We start from the raw sequence: 13,599 nt of genomic DNA, 5'->3' as shown, positions 1-13,599 counted from the left end.
CAGTTTATGTTACATGTAAAGTAATAGGATTGCCTAAGATGATGATACTTGAAAGAAATTTTTAAAAAACAGTGCTCATTTATAGAACGTCACGGGTGACTCATTCATGTTCCATGTAATCATATCTTTATTCAAACCCAACTGCACAAGTCCCTTTCAACTATTTTGACTATATATATATATACGAGTCTAGTACCATATAGTAATGCTGAATAAAGAAACAACAGCTATATTCCATTTCATTTTCTAGCATCTTTGGGACTTGAAAGATAAATAATAAGATGACTAGAAGAAAGAAACTGCACAAAACAAAGCATGAGCAAATTTAAGTAGCAAACCAAAAACATAAGACAGTAAAAACGGTTTGTTCTGCCCTTCAGGTCCTTCCATTAGAGGATGATGAGTTCTTATAGTTGTGGAATAGGTTAACCAGACGCTCTAGCACCGCCGCGCTTTTGGAGAAGTAACCGGAGAAACCAACCGGAGTTGACGCCGGAGGGAAATCTTCTGGCGGCATGGCAAAAGGACGAACCATTTTCTCCATCGTCTCGAGGGTTAAACATGAACCAACCTCTTGCAGCCTCTCTGGCCCCATTATTGGAAGTGTGTGTTCCCTTAGCAACGACTCTGCCTCGTCGTCATTATTCTGCATTTTGTCACAACAGTTAGTATTTTCAAACTGTTCCCTTAATTAGTTATACAAAAAAAACAATAACCCTTAAATTGCTCTTACCTCTAATGGAGACAAGTCAGCTCCACGGCTAAATGTAAGTTCAATGCGGAATCTCTTCGGGTCTTCAAGTGATACCTGCACCAAATTTTATGGATTCAGAAACTGATCAAGGCCATGCATATGTTGAAAGCATATGATGTGAGAGAGAAAGGGAACCTCAGTGTTCTCAAATAGCCGTAGGACAATGTAACTCATGTAATCAAGTTCTTTAGTTTTACAAAGACGTTCCAAGGCGTTTTGGCAGATGAGACTTTCTTCTCCTTGAAGTGATTCATCCAGGTTACAGTATCGAAGGACATTCATCAGCGAATGAATATGTGATTCCTGTTCCAGTTCGTACAACGCAAAAAAAAACATATTAGTTTTCACTCAAGGACATACTTTTAAACAAGCAATGTAGTAAGGAGGAAACTTACAGATGTGAAGTACAGTCGAGTCCTCACATGGCGTTCAGGTGTCTTCACATTTGCATACCTAAAACGCAATGAAAAGCAATTAGTAGATAACACTCGAGTAAAATTCTGAAACCGAGGACAGTATATAAGAGTGGTAGGGAAAGCAAAGAGCCAAGGACTATTACTTTGGATCTAATCGGTATTTGGTTTCTTTATCATCATCTTCATCTTTATCACCTGTGCCAGGTCGTCTCAGTTCATCGCTATTGATAAAAAGCTTTGGTTGACTATTTCTATCTTCTTTTTGGGACGCAGATAATGACAATGAGACTTGTTCTTGGCTTTCTTTCAGCTCAGCAACGCTCATTGCTTCTTCTCGAGTATTCCTCAAGTCAATCAAGATTTTCCCCATTAAGCGACGAGCAATCTTTGGTTTTAATGGAAACAAAAATTATAGATTTAATTAGTTGTGAGATCCTCTGAAAAAAAAGTCTGAGAGAGGAACATAACTACATGTAGCTAGAAATTGTCACCTTTGAACCGATTTTAAGCTTTTGTTGTGGATTGATGCCATACTCGTTTGGGATGACACCATCTGCAAGCAACTGCAACCACATAACTTAGTTATAAGTGAGCACAGTCAGCCAACCATGCATGCAAAATAAAGATGTATCAAGAAAAGTCATAGTTTCAATCACGCAGACTATTAATAAAAGTTTCAGGAACAAGGGAAGAGAAGTTCAGTTTGTTTACCTGTGCAACCTTGAAGAGTTCATCTAATCCTTTTAGATCGAGATGGGAATTATGCAACAGGTCGTACCTGGTGAGAATAACACATAACAGCATATAAAGAAACAAGTAAATAAAGCTAGGTGTAAGTCTAGGGATACGCCAACAACACTTAACACAAAACTTACTTGCATGAATCATATACATCTGGAATCTGTGTGATGTCAAATCGGCTGCAATTAAACTCAACTATCAGTGCCACTCACAAAACTCTACCGGAAAGAAAGATAAAAATTTGAGAAGCATTACTAACTCAAAGCATAGCTAGATCCAAATCCGATGATAAACTTACTCTTTTCTTTCATTGTAGAGATCCCTTGCGAGTTTTATCCACCGAGCAAACATCAGAAGGAACCCTTCACTACCACATGGTAATCCAGAAGCTATCCTATCACTGTCAATATTTGTCTTCCCAAGGGCCTTTGCTTGATCATATGGTGGAATTATATCATATGGCTCAGTGAGGTTCTCGTCTTCATCCATTGCAAGTAGTCTTACTTGCTCAGTCACATTCTTAGTTAATTTCACCTAATTATTTGCAAAGTAATTCAATACATTAAGAATTTATCTTCTAGACTCCAGCAATCACTTGTACGAGGGAGAAAATGGAAGATAAAATCAACTGTTAAATAAGATGAATGCACTCAGTGCACAAAGCAATATAACGGTGTTGTGCAAACAAACTCAGAAATGGTTGGTGATCTCTTACACATTAGCAATAAGCTAATATATGATGGAAAAGTGTGAGTACCAATTCACGTAAGAGTTCATGAGCGTTAGGAGGCAGTCCAGCTCCGTCAGTCATCCAAGGGTATTCTTCAGAGGAGACATGTTCATCTATCATCTTTGTTCCAGACGTTACAATCTCGTTTAATCTAGCCTGGGCAAGCAAGTAGAGAAACCAAAATTGTTAAACTAGTCCAAAAAATCATTTGAGGAGGCTTTACTTATATCCCCTTCTAGAAAATAGTAAGGTCTTTTAGTAACAGATTGGATCTTGTTGGCCACAAGCAAATGATTCAGACGAGTTGCACAATAAAGATGGCTCATTAATCATCATACAAAGGGACAAACCTTAGCCGCTTCCATTTCAATGCTGGCATTATCAAGACCATCCAACATGGAAGAATCCTTGCTAACCAAAGAAACCTAGAGAAAAAATATAAGAAAATTAGTGATCATATGACATTGCAAAGCACCACGAGATCTCAGTGAGAGAAATAGAGCAAACCAGGATTGGTGTCAACTGGCCTTCTAAGTCGAGCAGGCCTTTAGCAAAAGCCGCTGCAGACATCTGTCAACAATGCAAATAGGTATTGAAGCTTGTCGTATATGTTCAAAAGCTGAATATCATCTTCACTACTAAAAGCGTAAAGCTGTACCTGAACACGTCCCTCGTCAGAGCTGTAAATTTTAAGGTCATGACGGTATGTACTATGGAGACGAAGTAAACCAGTCCCTTCACCTGCAATCATATGCGATTTAATCACTAAATACTTAGAAAAGGTATTGATCATCACAAGTCAAAAAAGTGATTCAGATAGAAAGTAACAAATAAAAGTAGATCAAGTTCCCTCACCTGGATACATATTGTTTCGAAAGTATCTACCAAGTTCTTCTGCCTGCAGACGAAGCACACATAAAAAAAAAAAAAAAAAATTAGACAAGAATACACCAACGGCCTGCAGTTGTGTAGATAAGATACCTTTATTTAGCAACAAAAACCTCGAATTTTGCAATGTATATTATATTATATTCTGATACTGAATGGTAGTAGTGTACCTGCTTTCTACCAGCGTGTGTTAAAACACCACCGTATTTCAGAACCATAAGGGCCTCTACTGGTCTTTCTTCTTCGCCTTCACCATCACTTTTTGGTATTTTAACCCACTTCAGCGGCTTCAGTTGAACCTTCCTGTATATACCCGAGAAATGTCCACCCTGCATATCAAAGTTCAATCATATGAGGGAGGGGTTACAGAGGAAAAGCCACTCCCAAACAGAACCTGTACAAAATTCCCAGATATATCTTAACATCAAGTCACCGTATAGCCAAAAACAAGAACCTATGACAGTAACAGCAGCTGGCCGTGAAGTTAAATCCAGAACAGTTATTATGTAATTCTTCCTAGGACTATATCCTCTCCAGTGACATGAAACTTGATTTCAAAGAATGCAGCACATAGAAACGGGAAAATAACAAATATGTCGAGACACACAACCTCTTCAAGAACTGCTTTGACTTGCCGAAGCTTCTCAGCATGTTCAAGGTCTTCTGCATCACTATCACTTTCACGACCTGGTCTAAAGATAAAAAAAGGAAGACCATAAGATTCTACCAGATTTCAACGGAAAACACAATTACTACAGCAGTAAACTAAGCATGCTACTATGTTTCTAAGAAAAAATTGATGGGACAGACATAATGTTACTAATTATTAGGGAAGATAAATGCTGCATTGGACATGTTTTTGGTAACAAGAGACGAATAACAGAATAAGTAAGTTCAGGGTTCTACCTTGTACGGGGAACTAGCATTCTTGTAGCATCTAATAAATCTTGCAACTGGACGGCACTTTTAAGTTTGGTCTGAAAAAGGGCAAAAATTGACATAGTATAAGCAAATTAATCAAGGCAAGATGAAGTTGATGACAGGAACTAGGAAGTCCTGAGCCTCTCACCTCAGCTCTTGGCTTTCCACCATTGTACTTCAACATTAGGTTCAATAGTTTTTCCTCTGTAACTTTTAGTTTCACTTTCTGTTTGGGAGTTCTATCTCCACTTTCATGCAAAAAAAAGTTTAACACGTCTCAGATCATGGCTAAACAGAGAGAAGGATAAAAGGAACAGGTGATTATACGCTAGAACATACTGTCGAACAACAGCAATGACACAACGTAGCTCTTCTGACTGCCCAAAAGTGCCGATGATGCCACTTCCTTGGCGAGTAAGTCCTTCATTAGGTTGTACAGGTTCATTCACCTTCCATGGCAAAGTGGGAGGAAGAGTCGATGAAAGATGAGGAGCCTTTGCATCCAAACACATTTTCCTTAGCACACAAGCAGCATCGTCGTAATACCTTCCAGTACAAGAGATTTGTGAATATTTTAAGAGAGAAGTAACAGCATGCCAGTCTAAAATCTATTTCAGCATTCCACGTTGAACACAGAAAATAAGAACGAGGTTCATAACTATCTGGCATCATTTATGCCAGAACAGAAGATAAGACAGAGTTGAATGCTAGCTTACTTGTATGAGTTCTTCACAAAACTCCATCCATTTACATCACAAACATATGAACAGCCCTCAGATCGTAGAAGGTCAAATCCACAGACCTGGAAATGTGAAATTGTTTGAAGAATTTGAAGAAATTACTATGTCGTTGCACGAAATTCCTAACGACCATTATAAGGGATTACAGCCATGTAAGACATAACGAGAGCCAAAGAATTGGATTCCAATTTACCGCTTGCCTAAATGCAATGCAAACTTCTCTAGCCATTTGCTTTTCAGCAGGTGTAAGCAGTACTGGATATCTTACCTGTTCAATAGATTAAAATAAAATACTGATCAAAATCTAAACCTTTACGAAACATGGGCAATGTAGCCCTTTAAAAATGAGGTATATTAGGTTCCATATATGTAACTGTTGGGAAATGATTTGGAGACATACTTCCTTCCCATCTGTATTCCTCATGACAACACCATCTACAACAGGCGACTTTCTTGCTTCAGCATGTGCGTATTCAGGACCCACTGTGTAGACCTGTGTATACCAGGAAGATTGTTAGTTGAGAACTCATGAAAGCTAAGTTCGTGCACAGCAATAGGATTCACATAAGCTCGCGGAAATTCATGCAGCAAGCATATACTATAATATGTATGCCAGCAGAAAAAACATAGGACAATTGCATGGCAACCTTCTGCACTGAGAACACTTGATACCAAGTAACTGTACAAAAGTATTCTCAGAAAGGTAAAAGTTGTCCAAAAGATGGGATTGAGAATGAACATATCGAAAAACGTGTAGATGGAAAAGGATCCCAACCTTGACATCAGTTCCTCCGGTGGCCATAAACTCCTCGTATATATAAGAACCTTCTCTCCTTACCCTTCTGACGTCAGGATGAAATTCACTTGATCGGTTCCCAATCTACAGTAAATTGGGAACAAACAAAGTAAATGAAGCAGAAAAGGATTTAATCCGAGAAATACAATAGATTATTACGAAAAATAACCAGTTCAATACAGAGCATATAAGTTCTGCTAAAAATGACGCAGTACCTTGCGAAACAATTCTTTCATGCCACCACCTGCCGAGCTAGGGTAGTATATCATTATACTATGGTCATCTCCTATACACGCATAAAGAATGTCAATTGTTAGCCGATAATTAAACAGATCTGCTAACCACTAGGATATCCAGTATCATATAACAACCAATTACATTAATGAGAAAACAGCCTTTGATTATATTCAAATTAGTTGCTGGAAGAAACAGATCAACACACTCAACCAATTTCAGGTAACTCTATTAGTTACATCCCGCATAGAAGAAGATAGAGATCGATTACAACTTTCAAAAAGGTGAAATTTTTTTGTAATCAAATATCAAAGAAATAGAGAAAACTTCTATGATTATGTTTGAAATTTCGACTTGAGCTAATGGATGGATAGCTAATAAGTTTCCAGTGAGAAGAGAGCCAGAGGCAAGCTCACCATTGACAGGCTTTTCCACAAATGGCTTCCAGAAGCGCTCACCATTGACCTCAACAAAATCTTCTTCCTCGACAAAATAATCAAGGTCTTGATTTGGTATCGTTCTATTGACACAAGCATACCTAGGAACTGGGATGCCATACATCTCAAGGTGCTGTAGATGCACATAAGTAAATCTTTTTATTAGTAAATGGAGATAGTAGGCAGCTCTTCTTTGTCACTAGCGCTGAACCACTTTGAAGAATTATCCAAAGTGCACAGAACCAACTATATTGAGTTTACAATGCTTACCTCATACACCTTCCGGCGATCATGAAGAAGATACTGCGGATCAAGTTCATTCACTAAAAATGGCCTGCATAACAGAAGATCGAAACATCACACCTCAGAAGCCAAACTCATATAATTTTTCACCAAGAACTAAGGTAAGACAGGTTTTTTTATTGAGGCAAGAGCGAGAAATGAAAAGGTAGAACTCACTTTCTTAAAGCAGCATATGCCTGAGCCTTTTCAAGAGGATATCCAGAGGAATGAAAAGCAATCAAGCAGTCACAAATGGGCCAACTGAAACAGCAAACCTTGTGGTAAAGTTATGATTCCAGAATATACTTTGTACTTGAAATATATTCAACAACACTTTATCCTAATAAACTAATAAAGAATCATGCATAACCGGAATAAACGATAGTACAAGAAAGTAAAAAGCCAAAACTGAGCTCTAAGTCGTCCAGCATACCTTTCTATGGGATCTTCAAGTATAACTTTATCCCCGAAATGTAAGATCTGCGGATAAAGTAGCAACAAAAGTGTCCATGAGAGATAATTCATAAAAGAGGATTGAAATGGAATATACCAAAGAATCTACAAAGACAAAGCGTGAATAAAAGTTGTTAGGCAGACTAATGCCAACAGCTCGGAAAGGCAAAAAAGTTTACTCAGGAGCATCTTCCAATAACATTGGCCCAAGAATCACAAAAGCAACACTGGTCATTGCAATAAAAAAAACAATCTGCTCTTGGGTGATTCAAAAGAGAAAGCAGTGAATATAAGGAAGGTACCTCAAATTCACCAAAGGACTCGAGTCTGTCTAGAATTTCCCCCATGGGAGCAGAGAAAACCTACAAACAAAGAAACAATCTATGAGCGAGAGAACACATAGTGTTAAAAGAAACTAACCGTGTTATCAGAATGAAGAGAGCTGGAAAACATATATAAACAGTATCCGAATCTGTTGTTGGTCAGTAGAAAAGGCGAAACACGAACAGCAAACGCACAAAACAAAAAAAAAAAAAAAGGAAACAGAACCTCGGAGCCGCATTTCACCTTCTTTTCCATGACGCAGACTCCAATCTTTATCTTCTTCTCACCACCACCACCAACACTTACTCCTCCTTCTTCCATCTCCATCCTCTCTCTCTCTCTCTCTCTCTTACTATTTGTATATACCTTTCTTTCTTTTTTTTTTGGCCAGCTCCTATTCTTCGCTTCACACAAGTGACGTTTTCTCTCTTTAAATCGCAGATTCACAAAATCAAACAAACAAACAAATATTCACTGACACAGATAATAACTAAATCTCGTCAGTGTCCAACGATGCTATTTATATGAATGGAAACGAACAAATCCGCAGTAACTAAAACACAGTGGAAGAAAGCACAGAGGAGGAGAGAAGCTTACCAGTAAAACAATGGTGATCACAGAGCTCACAAGGCAGAGGAGAGCTATAGCGATAATGCTTGCGAAGAAAGTGAAAAAAAAAAATCAGAAAGATATTGGGTGAGAAAAATATATACTCGTATTAAAAAAATATCTTTCAAGGAGCGGTGAAGCACACACGAGGAGAGAGAGAGAGGAAAAAAAAAAAAAAAAAGACATACATGCGTCATAGGCCGTTGCGTTAAACAACTTAAATTAATCAAAAACAACTTAAATGAATCAAAAACTAGTCAGCATCCGTGGTCCGAGACTGGACCTACGTTAGACCATCCTCAATGCAAAGGATCTTAGGGGGTTTTTCACCCTAAGATTTGCAAAGAGGGTATAATATATAAGGTACCCTCTTTACAAATCTTAGGGTAAAAACCCCCTAAGATCCTTTGCATTGAGGATGTCCTTAGATCATTATTGTGGTTGAGCTCAAATATATTAATAATGAATTGATTGATGATAATGATACTACTATATTTCTATTAAATGTTATTATTTACAAACTACTTTGAAAAATATATACTATCACATGGTCCATTGTGTCGTCCATCCATGTTACATTATAAAGGTATATGTCTTATTATGTTTTCGTATTCTATTTAAATTTGGTTCAGCCTATGTAACAGCAAAAACAACAACAAAATATGGTGTGGAAGGATAAGATCTAGTAGGATTCGAGAATATGCAGTAAAAAGAGCAAATTTAAGTAATTTAGCTTTTGGTTGCTTTCCAACTTTTCTTGTTCCCAAAAAGGTTCCAACCAAAACACGATAGGTGTCATTTTCAGGTTTTCCTGACTTTTGTAGTTTTAAGAAATTATCGTAATCTCTACTACCAACTACTAATTCGTTAGGTATACATTTCGATTTGAATCCTAGCTTGGTAACTTATTATATCAATTTCGATATTGGCAAATAAAACGAATAGAACAAAGTAAGTATATACAAAATACTTTTCTTTGACGTATCAACTATATATCAATTACAAAGAAATATGAACAAGAAGAGTATCTTCAAAAGGATTTCTTTCTTCGTAACAAGATATAAAACTTTATAACTTCTTCTCTAGTTGGTTGTAATTGGAATATCACTATCACTTGTCAACAATCTCTGCAAAAGAAAAAGAGAAATATGAAGAAAAATCAGTAACATAATTATACTATTATATGTACTTAGACATTAAAAGAATAATTAACCTTGGGATGATTAAAATATGTGCTGTTTTAGACGAATAATGAGACTTTCAAGAAAATATGTGTCGCATGTCAGATTTCAACTTTGAGATTCGAAACAACAACAAAATAAGTCGAATAATCAAGAACCTTGTTTCGACACACTAAATTAGACTGGAAAATGGAATCCTCGATTGTAAAGTAATTTTTAAGAGATATAAGTTTTGTTACCGAAAGAAGAAGGAAGGACGATGATGTGCATTGTTGCGTTGTTAGGAGGAAGATGCAGTTGAAGAGGACAAAGCTTTTCGTTCAAAGGGTTTCTACAGCAAATCATGACATCTTCCATCTCTGTTTCTTCCTCTAGTTTCTTCTTTAGTTCTGTTAGCTCACTTCCATGGAACACCATTGATTTTTCTCCTATTTCCTTGTTTATGTTCCCACCATCATCTCCAATCCCGTAATATATTAGCCTTCCTTCGGATTTTAGTGGCAAACTCACCGTAATTGAATCGTCTGACTGATCATGTAGTTTTAACATCAATCAGTAAAGGTTACTAATTATGTTTCTTATACTTTTTTGGTAATGTCTAGTGGTGCATATATTACCTCAATCCGTGAAAATGTGGAAGAAGTATGGGTGGATTCTGCATCATCATATTTGGTAACTCGAATTTGGAGAACGTCAACACTCCACATGATCCAATCTTGCGTGACCGTGCGGCTAGGAATGTCGTGGGTGATAGAGTTTCTCCATGGTGGCACGCCTTTGTTTGCCCTTAGATATTGTCCGTACCGGCTCTTGAACCGTACATGTATACCATTGTCCGATATGGGTTCCCACTCCGCCGATGAATCCAACTTTCCCGGTAAAGTTTGAAGTACCTTTGGTTCACAAAACAATTGTAACACGGCTTCTTTAGCAAGAGTTTAAAAGAGCCCGTTTATGTATATTCTTGTTTGGTAATGGGTTTTCTTGTCGCTAAACATTGAGATTTGCAGTCAAAAGTTGGTAAAAATATTATGCAGGGATTAGGATGCCTTGTAATTCAAGAAATCTTTAAAAAACCTAATTTTGGATTTGATCCGTCTCCCAGTGAGATACCTTTTTACCGGTGGCACAAAGGAGGAAATGAATATTAGTGGCGGTAAGGTATTTGCCATAACAGCTTTGAAGACGAATCACATTGGATCCAGGAACGATCTCAACAGTCCATCGGGTGTTTTTAGTTGTGCCACGACGGTCTTGATAAACGGATTCTTGGTCTTCATCGGCGATTAGGAATTTTTCGTTGTGGCTACGGAGCCGTACAATCGCTGCCTTTCGGAATATCTCCATCACCCCGACTCAGACGAACAAAAATAATCAATAATTAGGAGAGACAAAAGTGAATGGATCTAAAATTCTTTTGTTGACGTAGGTATAAATGTTTCTTGTCATGTTTTTGGTTGATTGTTAATTTTATTTTAGATATTCAAACATTATAGAAGACTGCGGTAGTGTTTTAGAATTACCAGAAAAAGCCTCATTTGTTGTCATAAATTAATGACGCTCTGATGGTTATCGGCAAAAGTTTCTGTTATAATATTTTCGGCTTTCTCCATAACAGAACCGATCGTTGATAAGATTCATTCAACCCAACTCATTACGAACCCTTTTCATAAAGTTTTATATTTAGTCACTCCATTGCCAGATTGTCGTATCATGGAGTAAGCTTCACATTGTTATAATTGTGAATTATACATGCATGTAATTATACAGATATCCGACTCTTTCCTAATTTGTATATTTTTCCTGATTGCCTATTCGGCAAACCAAACTACTTCTTGTAAGTTGTCCAGATTCAGTAACAAGGAGCAATCTGCTTGCCAAATTTCAATGGTGGGCGACACATTGGAAAAAATATTAGTCATCTGCTCAGATATATATGAGTTTATTCTCATAGATTGCAAGAATCTCTGAAGTCTGACATGTGAATTCTCATAAAATCATCACAGCAGAAGACGATGATAAAGATTATTACCAAACCAAATTAAGGGAAAACAAAAACGAATAAAGGAGAAGAAAGAGATCAGAGTTTGGTTAAGAAAAATTTCGGTCACGGTTAATCAGAAACACGGACCAATTTGTTGATCATCATATCTCTTTCTTTCTTATCCTTTCAATCAAACACACAAAAACTAAAACAAAAAGAGAGAGAGGAGAGCTAATTGAGAAGATCTCAGATCGATGAAGACGATAGTACGAACATAGGGGATCGATTTAAAACGATTTAGATCATCAGAGACTTAAATACTAATAATCATGAAGATTTCTCCATCATATTGTTGCAGTATTTACTCATCACCTGATCTAACTTTTGCATTATCAAGACTTAAGACAAGACAGACCAACGTCAAAACTCGAAAACCTAAGGTCATCCTCATTGCAAGGGTTCTTGCACAAATCTTACCTTAAGATTTGTGAAGAAAAATCCTTATATAAGTTTTTTTCTTCACAAATCTTACCTTAAGATTTGTGCAACAACCCTTGCAATGAGGATGCTCTAAGATCTACATAGCAGAAAACAATTGAATATGACAAAAGAAGTTGAACAGAGAACCCTATACTCAGGTTGTGTCGTCGATAAGAGCTGATGAATCTACCAGCCATGTGTGGTTTTGTATATAAAGGTCCCCAACGGCGGCGAATCGAAGGTTTTACGCGGAAACCCTAGCGCTTATGGGCTGTAAGGGCTTTTCATAAGGCCCAATGTTCAAAACTTCTTTTGATCCATTGAAATCCTGAACCATCCTCAATTGCGTCCAATTATATTCAGCTGGTAAACAAGGAACCAAACCAAAACCTAACCCCAGCCCAAATCCCAACGACTAATCTTAGCTAAACTTATAGGGAGATGCAATTGCGCATCTACTTACACAGATAAAAGTTACAAAGTTAGGTTAAGATATATTGCAAAGTACAATAGTTGGCTAGATGCATGGTGATGCTTCTTAATTCCTAGTTGCTTCTTGAGATATACTTATCGTTTCATGTAGGAGATCTATCTATTACTCACTGTCTTCAAGTCACATTACACGAGCGGCGGGTAATGTTTTCCCTTGCACAAAACTTCCTTGTCTAATGTTGGGGGATCACTTTTGTTGTCTAATAATAACTAGTTCTTGCTTATGGTATTTATTGAAAATTTAAAATTGTTTTACACACTCAAAAATCTATATCTTTTTGAGGCTTGAATTTTTCATTGGATCCGACTTTAATGGAAGAAAATATCAAAACTAATCTACTCTTCATGGAATTGATTTAAAATTTTAGTTTAATTATAGCATGTTTGCGGTAAATCCAACATCCGATAAAATCTAATTTTAAACTCAACTAATTTTATCTATTTTATTTTAAACAAAAATGGATAAAACTCTAAAAAAAATAAAACACTTTTCGATAGCTTTCATACATACACAAATAACATTGATAGAACAAATAACTTTGCTACCAAAAAAATTTCTCTGCTAATTAGTAATGACATCGCTACAAAGGTCAGCAGTTTCATTCCGACGCCAAGGTTCTTCAGGTCGCATTTGGAGTGATCAATTCATTTTAGATAAAAAGAATGGAGCAATTCTTCAAAGTCAAGAGCAAACGTGTGAACAGTCTCGAAGAAACAATAATGACCTTGAAGATAAAATTCCATCACAAAAATCAAGTTCTTCATCCTCTTCTTCATCGCCAACATCACCATACTTTTTTGAATTACGTCAAAGACCAGATATATCATCTTCTACAGCAAACAACACCGGTTGTGGTTTATCATCATTTTTTCGACAATGTATTGGTTCTTCAGGTCGTACATAATTTTGTTTGTATATGTCAATGTTCGACTAAAATCTGTAAATATATTTTCTTGTTAAACAATGTTTCACACCATTTTCTTCATGTGATAGCACTATTGTTGGATTATATATGTTGGTAAACAGATTTTAGAAATTTTGATTTGAATACTAATAGGAGATTAGGAGTAATAAACTACATAACATTAAATAACACTAGCATCTAATAGAATAAAAAATTAACAAGTTGGATAACA

The 13,599-nt window shown here is 36.7% G+C and overlaps 2 protein-coding genes and 3 non-coding genes across 9 annotated transcripts; all 5 read right to left on the bottom strand.

Annotated features, from left to right (window-relative positions):
* Positions 1–182: 182 nt before the first annotated feature.
* On the bottom strand, positions 183–8,493 carry LOC17892518 (inositol hexakisphosphate and diphosphoinositol-pentakisphosphate kinase VIP1). Of its 5 annotated transcripts, none has more exons than XM_023786317.1 (31): positions 8,314–8,493; positions 7,942–8,190; positions 7,695–7,754; positions 7,373–7,419; positions 7,117–7,200; positions 6,928–6,991; positions 6,637–6,790; positions 6,202–6,272; positions 5,966–6,070; positions 5,591–5,683; positions 5,384–5,458; positions 5,167–5,252; positions 4,790–4,996; positions 4,599–4,698; positions 4,436–4,506; positions 4,140–4,221; positions 3,700–3,858; positions 3,497–3,539; positions 3,300–3,382; positions 3,149–3,211; positions 2,992–3,066; positions 2,669–2,797; positions 2,210–2,445; positions 2,046–2,090; positions 1,882–1,948; positions 1,662–1,733; positions 1,314–1,555; positions 1,150–1,207; positions 890–1,057; positions 734–808; positions 183–646 (listed from the first exon to the last, which is right to left on the bottom strand). In XM_023786317.1, exons 2-31 carry the CDS (start codon positions 8,041–8,043, stop codon positions 377–379), a joined length of 3,186 nt encoding a protein of 1,061 aa, XP_023642085.1. In that variant the 5' UTR covers positions 8,044–8,190; positions 8,314–8,493; the 3' UTR covers positions 183–376. The 5 variants fall into 5 exon arrangements, with proteins under 5 accessions (XP_023642085.1, XP_023642084.1, XP_023642088.1 ...); XM_023786316.1 differs by having other exon boundaries at positions 7,942–8,144; XM_023786320.1 differs by having other exon boundaries at positions 7,960–8,144.
* A 919-nt stretch (positions 8,494–9,412) lies between these two features.
* Positions 9,413–10,853, bottom strand: LOC17892460. The gene is made up of 4 exons (XM_006298906.2): positions 10,620–10,853; positions 10,124–10,399; positions 9,746–10,034; positions 9,413–9,452 (listed from the first exon to the last, which is right to left on the bottom strand). Exons 1-4 carry the CDS (start codon positions 10,851–10,853, stop codon positions 9,436–9,438), a joined length of 816 nt encoding a protein of 271 aa, XP_006298968.2. The 3' UTR covers positions 9,413–9,435.
* Positions 10,854–11,425: 572 nt separating this feature from the next.
* LOC111831763 lies at positions 11,426–11,518 on the bottom strand. The gene has a single exon (XR_002834899.1). It is a non-coding gene; the product is annotated as a small nucleolar RNA R64/Z200 family (small nucleolar RNA).
* Positions 11,519–11,582: 64 nt separating this feature from the next.
* On the bottom strand, positions 11,583–11,660 carry LOC111831754. The gene has a single exon (XR_002834890.1). It is a non-coding gene; the product is annotated as a small nucleolar RNA SNORD18 (small nucleolar RNA).
* A 130-nt stretch (positions 11,661–11,790) lies between these two features.
* Positions 11,791–11,868, bottom strand: LOC111831761. The gene has a single exon (XR_002834897.1). It is a non-coding gene; the product is annotated as a small nucleolar RNA Z199 (small nucleolar RNA).
* Between the last annotated feature and the right edge of the window lie 1,731 nt (positions 11,869–13,599).

The sequence above is a fragment of the Capsella rubella genome, unplaced genomic scaffold (assembly GCF_000375325.1).
Source record: "Capsella rubella cultivar Monte Gargano unplaced genomic scaffold, Caprub1_0 scaffold_3, whole genome shotgun sequence".
Lineage (NCBI taxonomy): Eukaryota > Viridiplantae > Streptophyta > Magnoliopsida > Brassicales > Brassicaceae > Capsella > Capsella rubella.
The sequence above is the reverse complement of the archived record's forward strand: the minus strand, read 5'-3'. Positions and strand labels throughout refer to the sequence as shown.